Source organism: Triplophysa rosa, linkage group LG24, assembly GCF_024868665.1.
Source record: "Triplophysa rosa linkage group LG24, Trosa_1v2, whole genome shotgun sequence".
NCBI lineage: Eukaryota > Metazoa > Chordata > Actinopteri > Cypriniformes > Nemacheilidae > Triplophysa > Triplophysa rosa.
In genome coordinates this window covers 5,425,411-5,450,553 of record NC_079913.1, presented here as the reverse complement: position 1 = coordinate 5,450,553, position 25,143 = coordinate 5,425,411, and the positions used below count along the sequence as shown (strand labels likewise).

Sequence of the window (25,143 nt, the reverse complement as noted above, 5' to 3'; positions counted from 1 at the left end):
ACATCCAATGAAAATGAATGTTTGATATTTTGACAACTTCTGAATGCTATTTTCATAACAGGTCTCTTTGTATGACAGAACAGGGTCCTGTAAGTAAACAACCGAGTCAACATGTACATTTACACTTTATTAAACAAGCACAACTTGAGGATGAGAAACGTGGTGAATTTTATATACAGTATACAGTAATGATCTGCTAACAGGACACCCAAATGCATTAGAGAAAAATGGGGTTAGTGAGAAGACCACATAGAAATAACACAGAATGTGTATAAGACAGATGCTAGTCTGTAAAGAGCAAATGAAGACATAGACATCACACTCGGCTGTGCTAGAGAGCAAAGTAGACATAAAAATAAAGTGCAAACAAGCAGTCCAATGAGAGCCTTAGCAGTGTACTGCATGGACAGTCTACAAATGCTTCGATTTTTTGTTTTTCATAAAGATAAGAGAGTAAAATTGATCCACAACAATTCTTTATATCAAAAATATATCAATGGGTCTATGGCTACATGAAATAGAGAAAGCACATACAATATTAAATATGCACATTTTGTATGTGAGTATTCGTCGGATCCTTATATACACAAAAATTTAGTCGCAAACAGTCCGAACATGAACTCAACGTTGACAGAACATTGCAGCAGTGTACACCACAGAGCCGCAACGTAATTCCAAAGTTGTCAGGATGTTGGTGACCGCTTGGGTGAAGTCCCTGTATTTATGTGCAATCTGATCATTTAGAAGTGCCATGTGTTGAATCATGCACTCCCTTGAATAGGATTTTGGTTTCTTCTGGAAAATCGCAAAACGTAACAACTCGATAATTCAGTTCTCAAGTGGTGGTGGCTGCCACTGTGCGTGGACCTCTGACATTTCTGAAAAGCACATAAGAAAGGCAACAGCAAACATTATAAGGTAAAAAGTAGTGTTATTTGCTGCATATCCACTTTGTAATACACAGTGACAAACCTGTTATTTAAGAGCTCTGTCTCTGAAGTTTTGACCCTGTGGTAGGACCAGACTCCTCATTGTGTCGTTTTCCAGACGTCTGGAGTGTACTGCTGTGCAGCCTTTGCCCTGGCAAAGACATTTAAAGATTATAATGCTTACTGTAACACTTTATGTCATTAGACCTGTCTCAGTTTAAACGTGGAGCTCTTTTACCTTGCTGTACAGCAGGACCATGTGTTTGCTGCATGTCTTGCCTGTAGAACATCATGCCATTACTGTTGGCGGCAAAACCTGCATCATAAAAGCATGTTTCTAATTGATGTCATAGTTTCACAGATTATGTAAAACTCATTGTGGAACACTATTTGCAGACATAGATGGTGATGTGTAATTGCCATATTAGTATATTTTGTACTTTAGAAAAGTTGCTAAACAAAATTTTATAGAATGTACTAGACTGTTGCAGCACTACTTGACTAATCGGTCTAAAAGTTCACAGTTTTTTTTTGTTGAGGCATCCATACAATACTTGACTAGTTGGTTGCAGGTCGAATAGTCTGTCTACCGCTTCTTAGTTTGTACCTTGAAATTGTGTGCTGCTTCGCGGTTGGTTGTCTCCTTGCGAATAAACCATAGTCCTCCCCTGCCATTCTCCTTGAGATGTGGGTAGCATCTGATAGCCTGAAATCAACAGAGAATCAATTGTTGAGAGACAAGCGATGAATTCAAAAATGTGACATTTTAGTGGAAGCATTATTGTTCTTACACATTTTTAGAATTATAAACTAGTCAAATTAGACTAAATATAATTAGAATAGAAAGAGTAGAAAGATGTACCTGCTATAATAAATGTATGGAGCAAGTGTTGTCTGTGCTAACCTGAAGATGCTGTGACTTCCTTGCTCATATCTCCTGTTTGGAATCCCATTAAGTTGATTGAGTTCTCTCCATTTCCATTTGGGTTGGATGGCACAGTTGCCAGCAGACCTATAGGAGGTAAGACCTCAGTCAAATGAAGCAAACTCATTCCAGGATATCTTTCTCTGCTAATTCAGGGATAAAAATTGCTATTCAAGCAACATCTTTCATAAATTATTAAAGCCTTAAAAATTCATATCAAGCATCAAAATCTAAAAGTCAGTGTGACTTTTTTGTAGTTGCTCATTAACTTATTTGATTTTTTGCAGCTTTAACTTTGACATAACATAATATAAGGCTCTAGATTTCAGTATATACAATATCTATAGACACAGTAGTCCGATGATAAAATACAGTATACATTTGACGGTTGGGGTTATTGGAAGGGCCACATTATAACTCGTAATGATTATCTTACCCAGGCCCCGGTAGCAGGAAAGTTGCTGGTAGATCTGTTTCATGCGCTCTATGTTGAGACGGCTTGCCTCAGCATGATGCACCATGGGCTTTGGATAGTGTACACCAATGATGCATTTAGATGCTTTCTGGACACTTTCGGGGGCATTCCATGGGTCGTAGATATACTTGGCAGGGAATCCCCTTAAGACAGGTAAATACCGCCTACGAGGTAATAAGAACAGTCAGACCATCAACACAAACATCAATTTAAAAGTTCAGAAAATGATTACATTTTGACTTGGTACAGTCTGCAAATATTTTACGTCACATTGAGCTCAGTGTAAACAGGCCATGGCTCACCGTATGTAGTCTCCGTTGGGGTCAGTGCGGCGCCCGAAGCCCATGGGACAGTAGCAGTGGAAGAACTGCTGGAAGAAGGAGCTGCAGGAGAGCCACATCCAGCTTCCAGCATTCACGCTCCAGTCTGCATCCAGCAACAGTTCCTCAAAGACCTGTGAAGACAGATGCATGTGACGGATGCATGTGTCCGCTTCGCGTCGTGCCACAACGCCCTTAGCTGTTATAAAATGCACTGTAACCCACTGCTTCTTGGGGCTTATTGCTTTATTAGTGCAGGTAATGTAATATATTACTGGGCAATGAAACATTTTCAGCTGGGACCTTTAAGTAGGTCACTCCCATCAAAATGCCCTTTATACCTTCATGCCTTCCTCCCAGCTGATCCACATGTCTCCACGGGTGAGGAAACAAGCAACCGCATGCCGGGCCAGGTGGTGGATCCAGCCTTCCTGCCTCAGCTGGGTCATGATGGCATCAATCCAGGGAAAACCAGTCCTGCCCTCGGCCCACTTGGCCAAAGCTTCTGGGTTCTTGTCCCATGGGATCTGCACGCAAATAGGGTTGCCCTCCATCTTGTCAAAGCGCGGGTTGTTTGTGGCAGCTGTGTAAAAAAATTCACGCCAAAGTAGCTGGCCGTAAAGGGACAGAGGAGGTGAGCTGTTCTTTTTGACCTGAAAAGAAAGTGACAATGTAAGAAAATCTACAATGAATTACACTGAAAGATGTAGGATGTGCTTCAACTACATGCTCACCTTCCTGTAAAGGTCTGTGAGTTTGAAATAGAAGAGTCGACAGGAGAGGCAGCCGAATCTTAAATATGGGCTGAGGCCAGTTGGGCTGGCCAGCAGGGAATTGGCATTCATTCTTGGACGCTCAAAGTTGGCCACCCAAGCCTAACAGAGAAAGTTTGGGATTAGATTTATTTTAGGCAGAAAACTAACAACTGTGGATCTCTGTTTTGAGTTTTAAAGGTTCGAAACTGTAGGATTATGAAATATAGATTTTGGGACTACAGAGTGAAAGGTAACTAATTTTACTGACCTTCCTTTCCAGGTGTCTTTCTAGGCGAGTGAGGGCCTCTGTTTCTCCACCCGGCCACACGGCCGAGGACAGACCCTCTGTGTCAAATCCTAAAAATAGGAATATAAAAATGTTAAAAATAGCTGTTTATTATTTTTGGCTTTGTGGTAAGTAAAAATATAAACTATTAGCTTGACTTCGCCAGCAAGAAAAGTCTGGGATTTCATAAAGATTTTCTAGACAGATAAGAGACTAACCAAGCTCTTCCAGAGAAGGAACCCCAAATTTCTCATCATGGTCATCAGAGATTGGTGTGGTGCACGACCCCATGACCTCTGCTGTGATGGTTTCTGCAGGTGTCTCCACCGCTTCCATTCTGCTGATGAGTGTCTGGAAGCGCTTGTACGTGAGAGGAGACTGACCTCCATTCAGCTCTATGATCCTGAGAGACACCAGTGAGTACATTTAATATTTAAATTTTACTATAGCTTTCTAAACTGGTAGAAAAAAGTGACAGTATGTGGTTGTTACAGTTAATGAAGAAATTAAATGAAGTACATACTTGTCCAGATCATAGAGAGTGTGGGAGATGCGTACTATCACCTCCACACCCGCCTCATTGGCCAGCTTCCTAATGGCTGCATCTCGTTCCTTCCCAAACGGCTCAGAGTCATACTCGTAGGACAGGCGAGTAATGTTCCACTCCTGCGTGAATTACAGTGTCATATCATTAGGGGGCGAAAATGATTCACTCATGAGAACAGTACTATTTATAGAACACAGAGAGGTAAAGCAGTTGTCACGACACAATAAATAACTTCATCTAATTAAGGAAATGTATTATATAAAATTAGTTTATTTCTGCAAGATTATAATTACTTTAGTATTAGACACCTAACAGCCAAAAACCTTTCTCCTGGTTTTGTTTTAAAAAAATACACATGCACACGCTATTTACGGTAGTGCCAAAAAACTAATTTAAGGAAAAACACTACCGTGAAAACAGTTAAACTACTGTCACATCCAAAAAAATGGTCTAGTTAGTACTATCACTACTTTCGTTTGGTTACTTAAAACCCGGTTAATTCAAAATGCGTTGTTGTCATTGCTATGTAAATCATACCTTAAACAGCCTTGGGAAGACATCAGTGGGTTGGCCGCGGATAACAAAGAGACGAGAATTAAGTTTGCGGAGGCTGGCATCCAAGTCTTCCAAACACTGCAATAAAAACCTGAAACACAAGTGACATTATATATAGCAGCACGCTGACAAATAACATTTCATGCATAATTAAAGTCTAATAACAAGCAAATGTTACATGCAATAACAAATCTAATTGCGCAATATACTATTATTATTCGTAAATCATTTCAAATACTGCTGTCCATGACAGATTAATGGTTGTAGTTATACCGTCATTTGCTTAAAGCTAAAATGCCTCATAAGAGTTTTCCTAAATTACTACATTAAACTGAATTTGCTGTTATTTTCAGGCACTCGTATTACACATTAATTTGACATTTATTTTAATCAAACATAATTTTTCTAACAAAATAAAAATGTGCTGCTTGCATAAGTCGGTGCTTTAAAGCGTACAGGTGAAATACTGAAGAAAAACAGAACACTTGAGTCAGCTTGATATCACTAGCAAGAATACTCTTAATAAAACAGCAGAGCATTCAGTAAATGAGAACTGTGCTAATGTAACATTCTTGATATATTTTTATTCACAGTGATGCTGTTAGAATAGATTGTCATCCTTGTATAGCTGCCATTATTCTGTTTATTATTATTTGTGCTTGAATGTTCAATGCTGGGTCAGAAATTGGTCTTATCTGCTTATCAACAAAACTTTTGAAATGATTAAAAAGCCCCAGTGTCCTCATTGCTGCATAAAATCCAGTCAGCCAATCAGATCTAATGCTTGCTAAACAAATCTATTTTTTGTCTTTCTATCATGACAGATCCCTCGCTGCTATGTAGCTGTATAGTTAACTGCATGTTGTTGTGTGAAGTTTCAGTTAGTAGTTAGACCGATAGAACAAATAAAAACAAAGAACTGGCGGAAACATAATTTGGCACAGAGTTATATGCTGCTGTAATTGTGGTTATAATTTTCAGATAAGATTTTGAAATAGCAAGCGACAGAAGTAAATAATAGCACCTGGCTGTGATTCAGTTTTGACCCAGAAACCCAGTTCCTCTTGTCTTTGGGATCTCAGATAACCTCAAGTGCTGAGTAAGAGGAAAGCTCCATCCTCTAGCTAACCTCTCTTCTCTAAAAATGTTATAGAATTTACAAAAGCACATTTGCCTTACGTGGATTTTTATTTGGGAGTGAGTGCGTAAAGGCACAAGATGATGTCTAAGCATTGAGTTTTTGAGTGCAAGCAGTCCAACATTTTGTCAAGGTCAGAGGTCTGATTTATTTCTTAAAGGTGAAATATGTATTTTTAATGTTAAAATTAAGTCAAAAAGTTAAGGTTGACCTTCCTAAAAAGGGTGCAGACACTGTGGCATAAACTGAAGGGACATATCTAAAATTTGTTGTCGTTCGATTCCATTAGCACACGCACACACACACACGCACGCACGCACGCACGCACACGCACACACACATCTCAGTACAGATCTCACTGAAACATTCATCAGTGGTATTGACTGATTATCAGTCTATCTGAAAAACTCAAATGCGAACAGTTAAGAAAGCAAAAATCTTGGCAAATATGATACATTTGCAATAATGCGATTCAGTCCCATGTGGAATCCCAATCTGTGAGTGGGCTTCAGTGTTGCCAAGTAGCACAGCCACTGGAGGTAAAGCCATTTCTTGGAGAAAAAACACTTGGCTATGTCTGTACAATATTGAGTTATAATTGTTGCACAATACAAAATCAGGTTGGGTCACCTCAAATAGATCTAAACGGCAGCAGCTTTTTTTGTATCATGTATTGTATCTTTCAACTAAGAATTGGCTAACATCCCCTGACTGTTGCTGTCCTGTATTTTCGTACCGCTGTCCGATCCTGTCTGCTCTGCATGTCCGTACAAGAAAACACCCCTCTCTTCACGTAGTCAGTGATAATGTGTAAATCCATGTAAGCCATAACCTTCCATTCAGTCAGGTTCTGATCATACGGCTGTGAGTCGCAAGGCACACTCTGTCGTCTGACCCAGTGACACACAAACAGATCCCAGGTCAGATGAACAGATATGACATTGTTGGTCACAGAGATGGTGGATTGATGTCAGATGGCATATTGTATGTTGTTTTTTGCGCAGTTCATCAAGATTATAAAATATATTAGCAGTCTGTTTTTGTCACTACAAAAAAATTGAAGTGATACTAGATATACTGGAATATTTAAGCTTTACATTGAAATTTTTTTTTTCCAGATAAATCGGAAACAGTCTACGTTTTTTGGGCTTCCAATTAAAAATATGTAGTTTTGCACATCTATACTAGACAACAGCATAAACCTGTATTAAACTTGCGTCTCAAACTTAAAATAAATGCCCAGCATACTCGTTTTGTTGCATTTCACAGAGCCATTAGAAACACACATATCCAAACAGGCACAGCAGCATTTTAAGGATATTTTAATATTACTTCATAATTTTACATCTTGTCAAAATCTTCGACAGTTTACATAAACTACCCTGTTTTCTGATTAAGTAGGTCACCACGGCTCATTACTAAGCATTTAGTAGTCCTTGTGATCACCCTCTATAATACACTGACCCATTTCTGTTCCCATCACAATAGAGACAGAAAAAGAGGATGAAGGCGGGGAACACTACTGTATGCACTCTTACATCACACATGGTACCATCAGATCACCTGTGCCAGCAGATGTGAGGTGTGTGTGAAATTGAATACACATTAATAGAAACCAAATACACATGCACCACATGCCAGAATATTGTTAAATTGTTAAATATTTATTGTATATGGTTATATGTTGTATAACTGCGCAAAAATAATTGGATTCTTTTCAACCAAAATGACACAACCTTGGTAACCATGGGTGTGAAGAACTGATGCAAGTATTACATATTAAAGCAAAATCACATAAGTAAAGGTGCGTGCGTTATAGCTATAAATCAGCACAGCTTTGATTTGGCCATGGCAGGTACTGAGGAATTGATCAATAACTTTGTCATAGTATTACTTCTAATGGAGTGAAACAAAACAGTAAGTAACTTTCTAGTGTTATATCAGCACTCTTGGAATAGATTCCATGACCAGAACTAACTGATATACTATATAAAATACAGTATATAATAGGACTCCAAATACATACATAGAGTCCTTTGAGTTTGAATATGCAGATCCTACCAGGATGGACAGTGTTTCTGCTTTAAATGTACAAATTTAAGTCTTAAAAAATACTTAATATCACTTGGTATATCACAAAATCCTACACATACTGATGCTATGTAATTGCCAATAATAAAGTTTCTATCTGTCTAAACTCTCTTCAGAATATTTTAACTTGCATCATTTGTTCATTGTGACCTCAAAGGGGTCAAACCAAAACAGTTTATAAACACTCGTCTCTTTAGATGCCAAATAGCCTTTGAATAGAAATAAACAAACTGTGCCAAATCAAACCATTCAAATTGTCATGTTTGTAAACACTATTCCCTTCTATTTCCTATTTAAAACCAAAGCTTTCAGTGTACAAACAAGACAACAGTCAGTAGACTCAACAATTTGGCCTAAATTCAGCCTTTAAGAAAACTATTTTGTATTAAGCATTAATGACAGTAATGCAGCAACCAGTCACTAATTTTGTCCCTCATTATCTATAACACAGCTAAATAATAACTGATAAATTCTTATAACTTCTCAAGATGATAAAGTTCAAAACAAGCTGATGCGTTAAAAAAAATTGTTACTACTGCACAGTACATTGGTAGCAGCTTATGCTCAATTTTTATTTAGTTAAGCAAAATCAGAGTATGGAAATACATACTCATAAATAAGTATGAATAGATTCAGCAGAACAGAATAGAGTATAATAAAGTAGAGTAAATATAATATATAGCAGAATAGAATACAGTAGAAAAAAAGACTAGAACAGAATAAAGAACAGAAGAGTTATGCATTGGTCTGCCACGACTGCCCAAAGATATTTTTATTTGGCATCCATTACCTCCACCGGCTGATCCCAACGTTAGAAGACCCTGCGAACCAGGGGTCGAGGATGTACACACAGCGGACAGTGTGCGCTCCCTCAATGGAGTCTCTGAGTGAAGGATTTTCGTGGAGCCGCAAGCCCTTCCTGAACCAGTGGACCGTATTTACCACCATTACTCCACTCAAGTCCTTTATACTTTTAAGTACACTGGGGATGCTTGGATATCGACTTCCTTTGCGTTGCTCTTCTACACACTCCAAATTTGCCTTAAAATGCGAAAATGTATTCTGATAATAAATAAATTCACTCTATATGCATAAATCACACTGGCTGGTTCGGGACGAAAAAATTATCCTTGCTCTAACAAGACACTTTCCATCATCGCATTTAATGATTTTGAACACGGCCACAGTTGAACCATTTGGGCACGCGCTGGGTGACCCGCCAAAAAGGTGAATACGCGACCGGCTTTAGGACCCGGACGGCAACGCAAAGTACACTGCCCTGTTGTATAACTTGTTTTTCTGAATTATCCAAAATAATCAACAAAGCTGTACATTCTTTATATTTCGCCACTCGTGTTTAAAGCAAATCGAGCTGAGCCGTGAATAATGGAAAATATCAATGCGCGCGCTCTTCAGCTGTAAGTTAGTCGATACAGAGTCCGACGTGTATAGGCTAAATGAGTACGATTATGTAAATGTTAATATTGGCTAGAGTCGCTCGTAACGGCGTTACAGGCTGCTGTCGCAAGACAAAAACATATTCTGCGTTAAAGTAGACCTCATATTAGATATTTTAAAATGTCTCGATTGATTCCTTCAGCGTTACGTCCACTTGTAAATATTTCCCACGGCGACGAGTCCACGCACTTTCAGCTACGCAATTCATTCGGTCAGGTCAACTTAACTCCACCCTGGTGATTGCGCACAAAAAATCACGCGTTCTGATTGGGCAAGCAATGCAACCGCGTAGATGATCCCCAGTCACGTTCCTTGGGCGTGATTAGCTAACACACCACTGTTTTCTAGCTACAGTAGTCAGGAGAGAAGTCCGCGAGCGTCTCTAACCACACAGTCAAGATGATGTGGCTCAAAGATTGCATATATGAGATTCTCAAAGCTTGCTTTTACATTCTCATACATGTAAAACTGCAAAGAGCTTTATTTTCGATCCTCGAAGCTCATTGGCTAAGGCTGCAGTACCCGGATGGGCACATGAGAAGCGACGTGTGGACGCTCGTGTCATTGTGCTTTGTTTTGCTGAAGCAAGATGGCGCTGTTAACGCGTAAATTTGTTAAAACATTTGGTGTTCGTCAGGTAACTTGACATCCATACTGCATAATGTTGTTTTGTGCTTTCTTTGCATAGTTTACTGCCTCTTCCCTTTTACTAAGCCTACATCTGGCTTGTTTCTGTATTGTTATCCATAACGTATTGCACTCTATTGTTTATTTAACTACTGATTTGACAGGCACTATTATGACAAGTTAAAATATTTAATACACTACTATAAACAGAAATATAACAAAACCCCTATAGTGCTAGAGTTAATTTACATTTAACTTTCACAGTTATTTTCTGTGATGTCATTTATGTTCCTTTTAAGAGCGTAATATTTCTTCCACTATTTATAATAATAGTAATACAAAATGAACAGTAGAGAATATGTTAAATACGACCAGACACCGATCTTAGTATTTGTAATATGGTAAAAAATACTTTGGCCATACAGCATATTAGACAAAGAATGAAATCTGTAGAGCTATACACAATAACACGCTTCTTAATGATAACTAGTTACTTAATGATAACACGTTACTCATTGTTCGTCCTTTCATCCTGAAAAATAGTCTCTGTGCATTATAAGATGGAGTCGTATAAGAAGAATGATACAGTATGTTAATTATGTATACCCAATATATAGCATACTGCTGCCCTTTGCGTTTCCAGGCAACAGACAATCATGGAGGATGTAAAGGACATGCTCTGATTCTAGACTGCTGCTCATTGCACTCTGCATAAGGTAATTTAAATATGTTGGATGGATAAAAGTTAATTGCTTAATATATCATACTTTGAAAAGGATACTTTGTTCTTCAAAACCAACGAAACTTTTTATTTATATTTTATTTATATTTGTAGATAACTTAAAATATTTTTATTGTCTAACAATTATCATGAGTTGGCAAACAATCAGGTAAAATTGACCGGTACATGAGTCCTGTTTTACATGAGTCCTATTTTATGGAGTTTTAGTAATATCAATAAGTTTACTGTGTGGTTAAGATGCAGAATGACCAGTAAATTAGGGGAAGATAGTAATCTATGATCTCTAGATGGCGCTAAATACAAACTATTTCATCATGACACCAACTGTCGCTTTCTATGCATTTGGCCTCGTGTGTAATAATGTTTACCTTCATAGAAAACAGATGCACATTCAATGTTTTTGTGTGTATTTCAGTGCGAAATATTTTCAACGCTTCTCAAATAATTGCTCGAGTTGGATGGTTTAGATGGTTTGAGACAGGTCGGGAGGTAGTGCAAGCAAGTGCTTTGATCTGAAAATGTTCATTTTTTTATCATTTAGTAAACATCCTCTGGCTAAGAGAGACGGGTGATGATATGATAGTCCATTTTGATTTTGGGAAGGGATTTTGGCCTATTGGTGCTCGTTAACAACAAACAGGGTGCATTGCGCACTTGTAACTATTAGAAAGTATAAGGATTTATTCAATATTAGAAAACAGTTACATTTTAAATAATTATCAAAAGGGTGCACAGATAAGTGACCCAGAGCAATATCCAGTTGTCTGCACAAATTCAAAGCTGTATAAGAACCTAGCAAAAAAATACATAGTAGATAACAAGCGCACCAGCTATTTGAGTGGACCAGATGACTATCTGTCGTTATAATAAATGCCGCAAAAGAGAGGGGGTAACTAGCGTTTTCTGTCCTCGCGCCTCCCGTCTGTAGTTTTTGCGCAATTTGATTGGTCATAACTTAATCTCTATCTATATAGCTTCGCCATCATATGTGTATTTTATAAGCAAAGTCCCTCCTCGTAGGAGTGGTTTATTTGCATTGCCCCTCCCGTTATGAGTGGGTTTGCAGGCAGCGATGCAGTGGTCGTTGAAGACGTTTGGAGATCTCAAATTACGCACAAGAAGTTAGGAGCAGAGGCGCTCACTGGAGAAATTTCCCTAGACTTATCCAAACCAGTAAACTACCTGTCGCGGTGCGTCTTTTTAAATTAAGAACCTTCAATAAAATTTAACTAGGCGGTTATACATTCCTTCACTGCGCGTTGGAGAGGGTGCGTCACTGGAACGTTTTGGGTATTCTTTAAAACACCAGGCACAAGCCTAACATTATGAGGTGCAGCCATGGCAGGGAAGAGTAAGACTCCTGCGAGGACGCTGGAGGATTTAACGCTCGATTCCGGTTATGGTGGAGCGGCGGATTCCTTCAGGTCGTCCAGCGTGTCACTCTGTTGCTCCGACACGCATCTGTCGTACGCGCATGGGGGCAACTGCTGGCATCTGACGGAATCCATGCACAGCAGACACAACAGTTTGGACACGGTCAACACCGTCCTGGCTGAAGACACGGAGATCTTGGAGTGCTCGGGCCAGTGCGCCAAACTGCCCGAGCTGGAGGAGGACGTGCCGTGGAGCCTCGGAGAGGTGGAAGGCGCGCTGCGCAAAGACGAGGAGCTGTGCGTGGGGAACGCGTCGCGGGAGATCCTCGCCAAACTCTCCGCTTTGGTCAGCCGTGCGCTGGTGAGGATTGCCAGGGAAGCTCAGCGCTTGAGTCTGCGCTACGCCAGATGCACCAAACACGAGATCCAGAGCGCGATCAAGATGGTCCTCTCGTGGACCATCTCCGTGAACTGCATCACTGCGGCGCTCAGCGCGCTGTCGCTATACAACATGAGCACCGGTGATAAGTTCAGCCGGGGTAAGTCTGTCCGATGCGGACTCGTCTTCTCCGTGGGAAAGTTCTTCAGGTGGATGGTGGATAGCCGGGTGGCTTTGCGCATCCACGAGCACGCGGCGATATATCTGAGCGCTTGTATGGAGAGCCTCTTCAGGGAGGTGTTTAGCCGCGTACAGAGGAGCGCGCTGGTCGAGAAAGAGAATGGATTCCCAAAGTTTACCGTGGAGTCCCTGGAACAGGCCATCAATAATGATTCAGAGCTTTGGGGGCTTTTGCAGCCGTACCAGCACCTCATTTGTGGCAAGAATGCAAGCGGTAAATATGACTTGTTCTATAACATTTTGTCTTAATCTTAGTTTCCTTTTATTCATTCATTTTGACCATCACGCGCTTTCAGTCATTGGTTCATGCTGGCATTGTTACGCATTATTACGCTGTATGTATATTTTTTCTGGGAAATAATAAATACCTTAAATAACATCCCAGCAGGATGTTTGTTTTCAACCTTCTTATTTATTTAGACACTGTGCATTCACAATAGGAAACGCATCACACCGTGTCCTGCAGTAAATTCCCCCACCTGTTGAAATAACCTTGTTTTCTGCCAGAGACTCTAATTTGTAGCCTACCGTTGTGAGGTTTCCTAGTGATTATCAACCGTGCAGCTGAAGTCGTAGAGATCAGTTTAGATTCAGATTCATGTTTTATTGGTTGAACTTGAGCTTCATAAAGATTTATAAGTCTTTACTACGCATGACACAACTTCAGGAATTGACACAAGTGTCGTGCATCATCGCGTCTTTCCGCGATAGTCTGAAACGATGAGCAGATGGAGAGTCGATGAGATGACGACTTAAAGAACAGAGCAGCATTTCCGTCTTCACATTTCTTGAATTATTAACTCTGTCTACTGCAGTGATTTGTTATAGCTGCCCTATAAGCATGCGTTTTATGCTCATTAGAGTGAAGTTATCTATGAGTTCTTCATTATTTCTTCATTGTTCAGAGGAATGCTTTTTTGTTGCTGAGCGTCATTAAGTATTTCATCCAAAAATTAAAAATTCTGTCGTTAGTTACACTTATGTCATTTCAAAACTTATTCTAGTCCGTCCTTTGTGGAAAGCAAGAGGAGAAATTGACTAAGATTGTCTTGGTAGCTTTTTTCATTTACTGAACAATGACCAGGGACTAGAACTTTTAAAGGGATAATTCACCCAAAAATAAAAATTCTGTCATCATTTACTCACCTTCAAGTTGTTCCAAATCTGGATTAATTTTCTTTGTTTGGTTGAACACAGAGAAAGATAATTTGAGGAATATTTTGCTCCCCATTGACTACCATAGTAGGAAAATATACAATGGTAGTCAAAAGGGCCCCAGAACTGTTTACATGCCCCAGAACATTCTTCAAAATGTCTTCTTTTATGTTCAACAGAACAAAAAAAAATGATAAAGTATTTTTTCCTACTATGGTAGTCAATTGGGGGCAAGATCTGTTTGGTTATAAGCATTCTTCCAAATATATTTCTCTGTGTTCATCAGCACAAAGAAATTTATACAGATTTGGAACAACTCGAAGGCGAGTAAACGGTGATAGAATTTTTGGGTGAAGTTTCCCTTTAAGCTTCACAAACAAAGCAAAGTACCACCATTTTAAAACCCAAATTTATTGTAGAAGACTTGCAGAAGCTTTTGTCTTTCAGAAGCTTGAAATCTGCAGTCCCTATTCATTGTCATTGCATTCCAAAGAGCAACATCCCAAAAACCTTTTCTTTTTCAAATCTACTGGACAAAATGTTTTTCAGGTTTGGATCAAATAGCTACTAGTTCTACATTTTGTTTTCTTAATGACCCGTGCAGAATGACACTTCTTTGTATTTGTACCAAATTATGCCATGTCAATGTTTTCCTCTTCTCCCCTCTGGAGTGTTTAAAAGAGTCTCAATTGTCAGCACTACCATTTTCCAACGCTAAACTGCTTGCACATTCTCTGCTTGTTTCAATGTCATGGAGACCTTAAGAAGGTTCAATTTTGGACCAAATTGCTGTTGTGTTTGGGAGCTTTCAGAACACAACTGTAATTTCAGCACTGCTTGGCAATCAGCTCTTCAATCCCAACCTTATATTGAATGTGCTTCATGTAACAAGTTTGCCAGACCATAGATATGTCTGTTAGTAACTAATTTGTCTGAATCGAATGATGGATAAAAGCTTCTGTTCTCTGATTATCTCAGTTTCCCAAATAGCTCTCCGACGGTGTTTATGTGACTTGTGTTTATGGTCAATTTTCTATGGCCCTTCCCAGCTGGGTTGAATATCGACGGGCTTAACTGACAGACCTATTATAAGAATAATGTTCTCTGACTACAAAAGAAAAAGAAAGTAAGAAATAGAGAAACGGAATGGACAAAATAAAAAGACGACAGTATAGAGATGAGTGAGGAAGGTCAGGAAGGTGAATAAAGCGATGCAGAAAAGATGAATGACTCAAAGATGAGATGGCGAAATGAGAAAGTTGGAAGAAGATTAGCGCGAAGACACCGATATTGGGATGAAAGAGCGCTGAGAGGGTTTCGTCTCTGATGTGGGAGGTAGAAATATGAGAGCGAATGCAAAATAAAACACACCGAGTCCCAGATAAGCCAAGAAAATGAAATTTTAGTCCGTGATGTGAAGGATTTGTTGCCTCTTCTAAAATATTGCGTCTGCTCAATTTTGAGCAGCGTATGAGCCGTCCCACCGCATATATTATTGATGTATAGTTCGTGTTGTGCCTCGATTTGATGTAATTTGTTTTTCATGAGTTGCTGACAGCAGTCATTTTGCGTGCTGCTTGTCATGCATATATAAGCTAGACATCACTCACAAAATGTGTCCCCTAAGATGCCCCAAAAGTGAGAGCTAGTCTCACCACCTAATGTTCTTGTGAAATGTTGCTTCAGGGAGTTTGAATCATCTCAATGACGATGGAGCAGACGTTCGGCCGGCTTTAATGCAGCTTGTAAAATCTTTAACATATTGTGCAGGATGTATGGCAGATTTAGACCAGACAGAGACAAAGTAGCGATTTTGGTGATTCAGTGTGGAACAGCCTGAGTCTCGGTTTAAGATATTACTTCTCAAGATTAACCTTAAGAATTTTATAAATAACAAAGCAAAATGTAAAACTTGTTCCAAGCCTTATTTTACAAAGCTAACTTTCCCAACTGAAATGGGAAAGGTTAATAAACTCACCAATGCAATTTTGGGGTGTTGTCCCGAATGGTTTATTTGTAGTGCATGCATTGCTAGGCAGTTGCCTTGTGGTTGCTAAGGTCTTCTGATTGGTGATTATATATAATTGGGTAATGAATATAATTTAATAAAATAAAATATAAATAGTTATATTAACAGCCTAGCCAGACCTAGTAACAAACACAGATCAGAAGTTAAGTTCGGGCCAGGAGTGTGCGTCCGGTGAAACCGTCTGTACATGATTAATTTGTTATAGTGTAATTTGTGGTAGAGATTAAACATTAATATGCTTTATTTCAAACAACAACTAACTAAACAACCCACTATTGTTGCAGTCTTGTGGTTAACAGCGATTGGTGTCTCATAATTGACTTGGTTGTGTGTATACAGTAGCTAGATACATAACGCCCACGCTATGTTCTCGAAAAGCTTGACCTCTTGACTTTGTGTCGAAACCTCTTACAGTATATGGCCAAAAGTATGTGAACACCCTCTTTTAATTAACAGACTTAATTAACTATAACTTGGCTATTATAGTTACATCTACTGCTCTGGGAACATAAAATCAAACACACAGCCATACAATCTCTTTAGACAAACATTGCCTCTACAAAATCCATTGAACCTGAACCCCACTGAGCACCTTTGGGATGAATTGGAGTGTAGAATGCCGGCCAGGCTCCAGCACCCAACATCGGTGTCTGACCTCACCAATGACCCACACTGATGCTTCAACATCTAGAGGAAAACGTCATTTGTGTGTGACTCCCTCAATTCTTATGCCGCATTAAACCGATCACAAATGAGATTTATTTGACATGCCTAGAGGTCCCTTACAAAATGTGTACTGTCTAGTCAAGTGGACATCTGAACATGTCTGTTTAACACTCCCTAAGAGAACAAAAATGCTGTCTGAGGTTGTCATAAAGTCTTGCATAAAAGGGTGAATATCTTCTTTTTTCTCCTAGACAGTAACGAGATTAAATGGGGAGCAAATGAAAACTTGCTCAAGTGCTGATATTTCTCCTGAGAAAAAGACCATAAAATCTTGTAAATGTCTCCACTAGAGTTTTAGAAGAGATCTCAAAAATGTAAATTACTGAGCTGAGATTTGCCATGTTTCCAGGTGAAAGTAAATATTGTTGAAGATTGCAATACGATGTTTAAAGGTGTCATGAACTGGCCTTTTTATTGTTTTATGAGGTCTACTTATGACGTTCGCGTAGTTTTTACATTCAAAAACAGGCTAAAAATAGGCTATTTTCTACCCGGGTTTTGAGGCCGGTTTTAATGGACGTGCCACATTGAAGACTTGGAAGTAAACTCCCACTGCTACGATTGTATAGCCGTTTGCGTAGTAAACTTAGTTGGAGTTTTCTGTGAATTTGGTTAGACACGTAACGGTAAGTTACACATTATCAGGACATATCAAGCGATCTGTAACAAAGCAATAGTGATGCATAGTACAAATATGTTTTACTCACATAAGATTGCTGCGCCATTCCTGTCGGATCCAATATTGATGGCACAGCACTGCTTTTTAATTTTAGCCTCTCCGCAAATCCAGCGTCGACCTGTGACTTGTTCACAAAGGAATTCGCAGTGAAATGTTTTACCCACGTGAGCTGGAACGTCTTTACAAATAAACTTCAACCGCGCATTACTAATGTCGGAATCCGAAGGAAGGTTATGCAGCGACTGTGTTCTTCCACAAGCAGGCACTGCACAGTATTTTGCGATCTTTAACGGCATGTTTATTGCTTGTTCGCTCTATCTGGGTGGAGCTACAGAAGTAGTCGTTGTTGTTGATATTCCTCTGTGGAGGCGGTGTTCAACCTATCTATGTCATAGATAGGTGCATTCCAGGACATGGCGTTCGCTGGGCCTGGTGTCAATAAAAGTTGTAATTTCAGTAACAAGGGCGTTATCAGTTCTGACACTTATCGTGTGTTCGCTTGAATACGAATCCATCTTGTATAACAAAAGCTTGAGTTAAAATTGATGTCTTAATTCATGACACCTTTAAAGTTTCTATCCAAAAGCAGTTTATTTGAGCTATTTATTCTACATTCTACAATCTACAATTTTATTGCGCCAAGTTTAAAGTTGAATCTTTTAATGTTTATTAATGTGTTAATTTTTAATGAATACCTTTAAAGAAGTAGTTCACCTTCACCACATACTGTCATCATTTACACACCCGAAGAAATGTGGAAATGAAGAAAGTCATACAGGTTTGAAATGACAAGAGGGTGAGTAAATGATGACAGTATTTTTATTTTGAAGGTGAACTACTCCTTTAATGTATTTTAACGTTTTTTATTTCTTTTGTTTCCTTTGTTCTCTACACTGTAAAAAAATGAGTTTTCATAAATTTGTCACTTATGGCAACAGTCTTTTCAAAAAGTGTTTGTAAATTTAAGAAACTGAACCAATTTAAAAATGTATATGCAACAAGAAAATTTGAAATTTTGATTTTTGAGTTGGAGAGGACTGACTTTATCTAGATCAACATCTCGACAAAGTTGATAGTTGATTAAAACACAAATAAAAACTCCCATGAAAAACTCCTGAACTTTGAAAGAGCAACCTCTGAGCAATAACATTTTTCTCCAGACACATAATTTTGGCCATGTACTATAGTACTTTGGCTTGATTTATGTGGAATTTCGTCCACTTCATGATTGCGTCTGCTATGTGAAGCTGGTGTACAGTATCTGTGTTGTCTGCTTAGTCAGTGTGCAGGGTGTGTTGCCCTCTGACCCCTCTGAAGGATTAGAACGTGGGAATTCTTTTCCAGCAGGTGGCTGATGAGTGTGCGCTGAGCCCACGCCAAGCTCAGGCCGATGGTGAAGCGCTCTGTCAGGCATTAATCTCTGCAGCACTCCCATGCATGAAGCCTGCGATACACATGCCAGCTTTCTCCCACTCCGCAGCAGATAAATCATCCATAGACCTGTTAACATTTCAAATTAGTTTGCAGGTCTTTGCCGCTATACTCAACACTCGTAAAAAAATGGTTTTCTTCCAAATGGACGATTTTTAGTTTCATAGCTCTGTGTATGAGCTTTATCTTTTTAAATGCACTAAAAGTATATATAGGTGGTCAGAGATATTGTAGGTGTTATGCTATAAGCAATTATACTTAAGAAATTGTGTACAAGCTGTTGTGATTTTATACACTGCATGTGGTGGAGTCCCTGTGACCAATTTATATTTAAGCACACAGCTTGGAGCATCGCCTCAAGTATCTGTTGCTTTTATGAAATAATTAGTACATAATAAATTACCTTCATAAAATTGAGGTTAATGAAAATTAGCATCTTTAATGTTTTACTGTTAGTGCCTTAAATCTTTACAAGAATACTTGGCCACTTTTTATATGAATATATTTATATGAAGTTGGCATATATGGAATTGCCATGGTTATATGTAAACTATTTAAGTCAACTATATTTTGTTTTATGTTGTATTTAACAATCAGCATACTCTATAGCATTTTGTTTTATACAATATAATGAATGTATCTATATATACATACTGTATATATACGTTTTCATTTTATACAGCTAAAGCAATAATTCCTGAAATAAAAGTGATGCTGTGTCCTCTGTTATACAATGTAGACGGCATCTTTCAATGAGATCTTTGAAGGTCAATGCGGGACGATTCCAAGGGCACTGCAGATATGATTTTACTCTCTTCCTCGTGTTTGCTGCAGTCACGTTTAAACATCTTCACTGAAGCGTGTTGCCAGTTATAAATTCTGTGTTTATACATAAGATTATTTTCTCAAATCCCATCTATGTCTTTTCCACAAGCAGCAGGAACACGAATTTCAAAAGAAGCATCTCATGGTAGACTAACTTCTTGTGTCTGTGAATGCCTTTTGATGTGACTGGCAGAATAAAAGGTGTTGAAACCTTTTCAGCCGTGTTCCCCATAATTAACAGACCGTTTTCCTCTAAATCTTGTGCATAATGTGTCTGAGAAAAACAAAAGCCGTAATGTCGCAGGTTTGTTTGTTGTCTGTGGACATCAGGAGTGCTTTACAGTTGTTCTTCAGACAATAGTGTCGTGATTATTCTCTTCTTGTCTAGACCTTTATTTTAGATATGGAATGGAAGTTAACTAGCTGTTTTCCACCATGTGGCAAATGTTGGAGAGTCTAGTGAGGTGTTTGGCATGACCGACTTTATATGAGTGTTAATGGCGGTTACATTTTACAGTCAACATTCAGGAAAGATTATAATGTTATAGCTAATAGAGTACTTTCCCACAAAAAGAAAATTCTCTCATAAATCTCATGTCATCCCAGATGTATGACTTCTTTGTTCAACACAAATAATTATTTTCTATTAATTATCACACTCATATGCGCTTTTTTGTGTTAATTTTGCTAAATAAGATCAAAATATGAATCATTTTCTTACATACACCTGTTGTTTTGCTTCACTTTTAAAGGGATAGTTCACCCAAAAATGTCAATTCTGTCATCATTTACTCACCTTCTTGTCATTTCAAACCTGTATGACTCTTTCTTCTGCGGAACACAAAAGAAGATATTTAGAATAATGTCGGTATTGTACATACACAAAACCAATACAAGTCAATGGGTACTGCTGTTGTTATCCCTTTACCTTTCTGGAGTCTTTTGGGTTACTTTAGTGATGGATACTCGTGCTTTTTGGAGCTTCAACAGTTTGAGTCCCATATACTGTAAAAAAAAGTGCATGACAGCATTTTAATGTTTCAGTTTTTCTAAATGCACTGCTGTTGTTCTGCTTTTTGATGCTGAATGGAATGTGTAAAAAAGTGGAGAGAGTTGGCTATTCTGTTGGTATTCCACATAAAAGAGAAAATATTTCCGGAACACAAAAGTAGAATATTTCTGAGTTCAAAGAGAAAAAAATCTATGTTTTTCTGTCTATTTGGCCCTTTTATTTGACAGCAGTCTCAGGTCAGTATAAATAATTGTACGGCAAAGGGTGGGTAAAAAACGTCTACTGTTACGAGTTCAGAACGGCATGAGGGTGAGCAAATGACAGAATTTTCATTTTTGGGTGAACTACTGTATTTCTTTAACGTTTCTTATTATTTCGAAACATGGCCCATAGTTATTCTGCAAGCTCTGTGCATCATTTATTTCATATTCCTCTGACTAACTTTTGCATTATTCAAATGAACTGTTACAGTGTTGCCATCATTTCGTGTCTCCGATTTTGGTGATGCGAAACCCATTAAAAGAGACTCTGACCCATTTGAGGTGCCATTAGAAAGATGCTGCTCTGTGGGAAGTTAATGAACGACTTTGTTGTCATAAAATACATACAAGCGCATTAAGCATCTGTGGGGCTCAGCTCATCTTGTCAAAAAATCTTCTAATTCAGCCTCTGATCTGGATGATCCCCAAGGGCTGTGTGCACAGGTGTATTTTATGTCATATTTTTACTTTTCTTGGTCTTTCACAATGGCATAAAATAAATATTGGAAATGTAGCGTGGAATGAAGAAAGAGGTTGTGGAGTGGTAAATGCATCAGTTGAATTTGTAGGTTGGATGCATAACTGTGTTTTTCATTCCTTATGATAGTCAGAATGAATCTTGACCGTGTGCAGTTTGATCGCCTGTTTCTGAGGAATTTCCCATCAGTATTTTAGATGCTTTTTCACTTGTGGCATGATGCACGGGCATTTTCTGTCTTCTTGATTACTGTACGTTTACTTAGAAACATGCAATTTACAGCCTACACACACAGTTAATGTGCAGGTGAAATCATGTAGGGTCAGCGTGATCTTAACTGGGCTTATAGAGTTATCAGATAGACGTGTAATGCCCAAGTACATGAGGTTTTAATTTGTATGGCTTGATATTTATGTTCAGATGGGTTGGATTAAGCCATTCAGGTCACCGTAATGCCTTGAGAATGATGTTCGGAAGAGCAGCGATTTTTCCACAAGACAAGGTTTAAAAGCGGAATCATATTGATTCGTAAAGAGCTTTTCCATCACTGTTTTTCTAGAGCAAGGAACGGGCTATATGCGTTTAAAACTGGAAAAAAATGTTCTGGGCCACAGTTTGCATAAAAAGATAAATGTGGTTTGAAACGAACAAGACAAGAAAAGCTGAATAGTTGAAGCAGAATGCTTTATAATATTTGCATTCGAATCATTTGCATTCGGTTGCTGAATCATTTGTCAGTTAAGTTCTTAATTTCCTCCGACGGTGATTGTGAATCACAGCATTGCAGTCTGGAGCTGTTTGACACGATGGCCATCTGGATCGACAAGGAAAACTGATCTCACAATTACACTGGATTGATTAGTTTTATCTGTTTCATTTAAATACTTTGAGAAACAGCATTTCGAGAGTTTAAACCATTAGCAATCATTTCACAAACCCCCCAAAAAATCCACTTGAAGCCAAATTTTGGTTCATGACACACCCAAAAGTCATTCTTATCCATTCACACAAATTCGGGTGTACTTTTCATATCCAGCATCTTTGCTGGGCTTTTCATGTGTTCTGTGCGTCTGCCCTTCTGTCATGGACGTAAAGTTGTAATTAAACGTTTTCAGAGGGCCACCCGTTCTATTCTCAGAGATCTACTAATTACTGTTTTGTTGGCAGTCCCTGGAGAGAAGAGGAGAGTCCACAGAAACTGGCAAAATAAAACTGCGTCTTTCGCTCGGTCCGCGCCGGAAGGATATAAACAATTAGTTGACTTGGCAAGATGGAGGTGGGCGGTAGAGGGCTTTGTGGGTTAGCTGACAACAGTTCAGTCATACATGTGCTGTGTTTATGAAATCCAAGTTTGAAGAGCAGTTAGCGAGTTTTTCTCACTTTCAACGACTCTACTAAAGTCAACATGAAATTATGTCAAGCTGATTTTTTTATAGCGCTTTTTACAGTTTGCTTTCTAAAGCAGCTGTAAAAACATGTTGTGAAATGCATTATAAATATGGTAATAATAATTAATATAGAAATGAAAGCAAAGAAAAAATATATAGTATGGTATAGTAATGAAAACATGAAAATGACAAAATACATTACACATAACATGATAATATCGCAAGTTCTTCTAAAGATGCACGCTAGCAACACAATCTGTATGAATGATTGTTTGTGGGTTTTTAGTCGTACTGAATGTATTCACTGCTATTTTATGTATGCATGTTAAATTTTATGAATCTGCTTAAGTGGTTGTCTGTAGGATTTTAATAGGACTGTTAATTCATTGCTCTATTAAGGATGCGTCTTTGCAATGGAATAATATGTGGCATGCTTGAATTATCTGCTTGTTTTATTTCTTTGGCAGCATTTATCTGGTTGAACCTGCTCTCGTGGATCTGGAACCAACACCGTTATGCTTCGGGGTGGACAGGTCTGAACCTGTGCTTAACTGTAGTGGGAATGAGAACGAAAGCCCTCAAGGTCATCTGTCACCTCAGTCTAAATCGCATTACTTATGTACTTCTGTTAGTGTCCTTCCGCCCACCCTCTCCATACATACATGCATGCATGTGCACATGCATATGCTGTTGTGCTGCATACTTGTGTACGCACACGCACATGCACATACTTCTACCTCCTGAAGAGAGACGCAAACGCACGCGTTCTGTTAACTCGCACTCCCACAAACAGGCTGCGTGTGCCATAGCAACAGTAACAAGTCTTAGAGCTTTGCTCCTCCTGCATATGCAGTGTCACTTTTGCTCTCTTTTGCAAAAATCATCCTTATCCGTTTTTTGCCACCCCACTGGGAACTCCCTATATGTGTACCATTAATCTATTTTCATTTCTCTGGGGCTTTCTGATAAACGGTTCAATTTTTCCTCTTCTGCCTCACAAACAGAAATGCAACATCAGCAGGGACTCGTAATCTGTTACTTTACACAGCCTGGCGTTGACGGCCCAGTGGTCTGAGATTCTTAACCCTCGATGTCATAACCCAATAGCATGTATCACAATGCAATTTACCATCTAGCCTGCCTCCTGAGAAAAGAGGCTTTAGGAAGAATCATCTTGAGACCCTTTGGAAGAGAGAGTCGTATTTCAGTAATCTTTCATTTTACCTTCGAGACTTTAAGATCTCACCTTGCTCACATACAGTTATGACTTCATCTAGCTTCAGCATTGAGATCTCTTAAACATGGACCACCCCCATAGCGGTGCGGAGGTTGCGTTGGGCCCCCCTCACGGCTGTATTCTCCTGCCAGGTAATATGAAACAAAGGAAAGATTTAGCCTTTATCCCAGAGTCTTTAGTCTTCAATGGTCAAATCGTCTTGTGTTAAAGGGATAGTTCACCCAAAAATGTTTGTTCGTTCATCATTTACTCACGCTCATGTCATTCCAAACCTGTTTGACTTTCTTTCTGTTAGTAAGCAAACAACATCGCCCCCCCATTGACTTCCATTGTATGAGACATTTCTCAAAATATTGTTTCTGTTCCACAGAAGAAAGAGTCATATTCAGGTTTCGAAAGACATGCGGCTCAATAAATGATGGCAGAATGTTTAATCTCTTTAAAGCTGTCTATTGTTGCCTCTCTATTGCTATCTCTGTTCGAAACATTAATTCGCAGGTTATTTTACATGCTTGGGTTGAAGTCAAATGATGTTAAATTGACATTTTGCGTGAAATCTTACCCAACTTATAAGTCATTATAATATTAACGTTGTGAATCAAGGTAAGGAAAGGAAAAAGAGAGGTTTTTAACAAATTTAGGACTTTTTTAGGACTATTAATAACTGAATTTTGTTCACCTTTAACCAAATAAAGTTACAGATTGCAGCTCGTAGCCTTGCAGTAAGAGAGGGATAGATTGCCCAAAATAGCATTCATTTTCCAGAAATGTCAGTCTTAACACAAATGCTCATTCATGATGTGAATGAGGCCGGGGCCTCGTCCTATGGTTTTTGAGCACGCCCCACAGCATAGTAGAGTACAGTACAGTACAGTATGTAATATATAGTGTAAAGTATGGTATAGTATAGTATGAAATATATGATGCAGTAAATACAGTGAATAGTATAGTAAAGTACAATACAGTGCAGTATGAAATATATAATATTGTATATATAGTGTATAGTATAATATAAAATATGTAATATAGTGTATGGTATGATATAGTATTGTATGAAATATAATATATAGCAAATACAGTGCA

The 25,143-nt window shown here is 38.6% G+C and overlaps 2 protein-coding genes across 5 annotated transcripts in view; one reads left to right on the top strand and one right to left on the bottom strand.

Moving 5' to 3' along the window:
* Positions 1-112: 112 nt before the first annotated feature.
* Positions 113-9,713, bottom strand: cry1a (cryptochrome circadian regulator 1a). The gene is made up of 14 exons (XM_057324217.1): positions 8,812-9,713; positions 4,775-4,883; positions 4,214-4,356; positions 3,909-4,093; positions 3,673-3,761; positions 3,384-3,524; positions 2,991-3,302; positions 2,632-2,783; positions 2,291-2,493; positions 1,834-1,941; positions 1,537-1,635; positions 1,168-1,245; positions 973-1,080; positions 113-878 (listed from the first exon to the last, which is right to left on the bottom strand). Exons 1-13 carry the CDS (start codon positions 8,967-8,969, stop codon positions 980-982), a joined length of 1,878 nt encoding a protein of 625 aa, XP_057180200.1. The 5' UTR covers positions 8,970-9,713; the 3' UTR covers positions 113-878; positions 973-979.
* Positions 9,714-11,810: 2,097 nt separating this feature from the next.
* btbd11a (BTB (POZ) domain containing 11a) overlaps positions 11,811-25,143 on the top strand; it is a 102,198-nt gene continuing 88,865 nt past the window's right edge. For 2 of the 4 annotated variants that reach the window (XM_057323948.1, XM_057323947.1), the window contains exon 1: positions 11,821-13,054. In XM_057323948.1, coding sequence (XP_057179931.1) covers positions 12,187-13,054 — 868 coding nt within the window. In that variant the 5' untranslated portion in view covers positions 11,821-12,186. Of the gene's footprint in view, positions 13,055-25,143 lie in introns of all 4 variants that reach the window. The other 2 variants (XR_008961922.1, XM_057323946.1) reach the window with 2 other exon arrangements.